The 2,308-nt window shown below is 33.5% G+C and overlaps 1 protein-coding gene across 1 annotated transcript in view; it reads left to right on the top strand.

Annotated features, from left to right (window-relative positions):
• LOC107734596 (rho GTPase-activating protein 9) overlaps window positions 1–2,308 on the top strand; it is a 51,016-nt gene that overhangs the window by 42,918 nt on the left and 5,790 nt on the right. The window contains exon 13 of the mRNA XM_016546590.1: window positions 1,397–1,474. Coding sequence (XP_016402076.1) covers window positions 1,397–1,474 — 78 coding nt within the window. The remainder of the gene's footprint in view (window positions 1–1,396; window positions 1,475–2,308) is intronic.

Genomic DNA, 2,308 nt, shown 5'->3' with positions numbered 1-2,308 from the left:
TGTTCACTGCTGTGTGTGTGCACTTAGGATGGGTTAAATGCAGAGCACTAATTCCAAGTATGGGTAACCATACTTGGCCACATGTCACTTCACTTTCAAAATGAAAACAAAATAATGCAACTCAGAATATGATGCAAACCTGCAATAATTAAATATGTTAAATAACTCAAATGTATCTAATCCCATTTTATTAACCAATATCTTTGCTGCTGACCTTTGATGATCCAGTTCAACCGTACTAATAATCACAAATTACTCTAGACAAACATTTGTGTCTTTTTTTTATTGCTGAAGTGTGTTGAAATTTCTTCTTCTGCATTCTACTGTATGGATGTAAATTTACTTTCCCTTCAACCTGATGCTTATTCATTTCACTTTTGGTGTGAAAAGGGTTTTATATTTGCCAAAAATATAACTTTTTTATTTTAAAAACAAACAAGCAAGCCCTGTCCAGATTTAAAAAGTAACGTAATGCATTACTTTCCATAAAAAGTAACTAAGTAACGTAATTAGTTACTTTTTTATGGAGTAACGCAATATTGTAATGCATTACTTTTAAAAGTAACTTTCCCCAACACTGGTCTTTGGTATAACTTATCGCTGTAATACCGATTTTGTTATTTTTGAATTTAGGTTATTTGTTACTGAACCCACTCCCGACAAGACCCGCCCACTGAGGCTCGTACTTCTAATTGACATGTAAACTGGCCAACCAGCGATAAAAAGTTACAGCAGCTGCTTCAGGTGTCTGTATAACCAAAGTCCCTTTATTCTATAGTCTTTGGCAGTGTTGGGGGTAACACATTACAAGTAACGTGAGTTACTCTATTTCACTAAAGAAAATGGTTCAAAACAAAGCCATGTTGAGCGTCTCTGCAGCAGCACACAGCGGTGTTTCCTTACTGAATGAATTTGCGTTTTGGGAGATTGAATGATTCACTGATCCATTCATAAAAACGGTTTCTTACTTCGTTCCTGAATGAATCAGTCGTTTTGAAAGAATCGATTGAATAAATGACTCAGTGACTCACTTATTAGGACAGTGGTTTGCCGCCACCTACTGGTAATTTTAGTTTCACATTTAAAAGTATCATTCTATTTTTTTTCTAGCATTTTTATTTCTATATAGCCGTATTTATATTTAAAACATTAATCTCATAATATTATTTATGCACTTTGTAAGTGCAGTGTAATGTACAAGTGTTAGAAATAAAAAAAAAAAGTGTATAGAACCCTGCATGTTTAATTAGGCTTATACTTGGCTTTTTTTTTAAGCCACTTACTCAATGTAAATATATATATATATATATATTGCTGTGTGCTAATCTTAACAACCAGTCCTGGTTAAAAATGTTACTAATGTTCTGTTCCTGTAAATAATTGTGTGTTTATTCAGGTTTGGAGACTGATGGGATTTACAGAGTCAGCGGGAATCTGGCCGTCATTCAGAAACTGCGCTTCGCTGTCAATCATGGTGAGAGAGAGTCGATATCACATCCTCTAAATATCATACTCATAACCATCATTCAGTGCAATTAAAGCAACATGAAATCAAAACAGAATGCATGTCCTGGTCTTACTGTGAATGATTCGTGGCAACTAGCAGCAATACGTTTTGTGAGATTATTGTTATTTACAAACAATAAACATGACATAAACAATCAAATTGAATTAGTGCTGTCAAACAATTAATTGCGATTAATTGCATTATAATAAATATACACAGTACACACACATATATTTTGTAAACAAAAACGTTTATTTTGGATGCGATTAATCGTTTGACAGCACTAGAAATAATTTAATTATTTGAAAAATGCAAGAGATGCTTTTAATCTGGGACCAAATTGCTGGTTTTTAGTTACTGATAAATGTACATTTCCCATAATTTAATATTAAAAAATAATTTTTTCCACAGTAACTATGGTAACAGGTTTGAATGGTTCAATACTTCATTGTGTAAAAATGGAGAAAACCCACTGAGATGAATGACTTTCATGCTGTTGAAAAGACCCTAATGATGTAATTTCCTCTGTGTTACAAGTTTAAGGAATTGTACACTTTATGTAATTGGAGGAAACTGAGGTTTTAGGCAGTTAATCTTGTTACATTTTTGTACTACAGTGAACTGATGATTAATTCATTTATTGATCAGATGATGTGCAGATGTGATGCAATGTAAGATTAGGGTCAAAAAGTCAGAATTATGGAGTTGCAGAAAACACTTAGAGAAGAGCGGCCTGTCATGTGACGTAAGAATGATGTCATCAGACGTGTTAGCGTGTGTGTGTGTGTGTGTGTGTGTGTG

Source organism: Sinocyclocheilus rhinocerous, unplaced genomic scaffold (assembly GCF_001515625.1).
Source record: "Sinocyclocheilus rhinocerous isolate Xijiao unplaced genomic scaffold, SAMN03320098_v1.1 scaffold2145, whole genome shotgun sequence".
Lineage (NCBI taxonomy): Eukaryota > Metazoa > Chordata > Actinopteri > Cypriniformes > Cyprinidae > Sinocyclocheilus > Sinocyclocheilus rhinocerous.
This window is presented reverse-complemented; position numbering and strand designations above follow the sequence as displayed.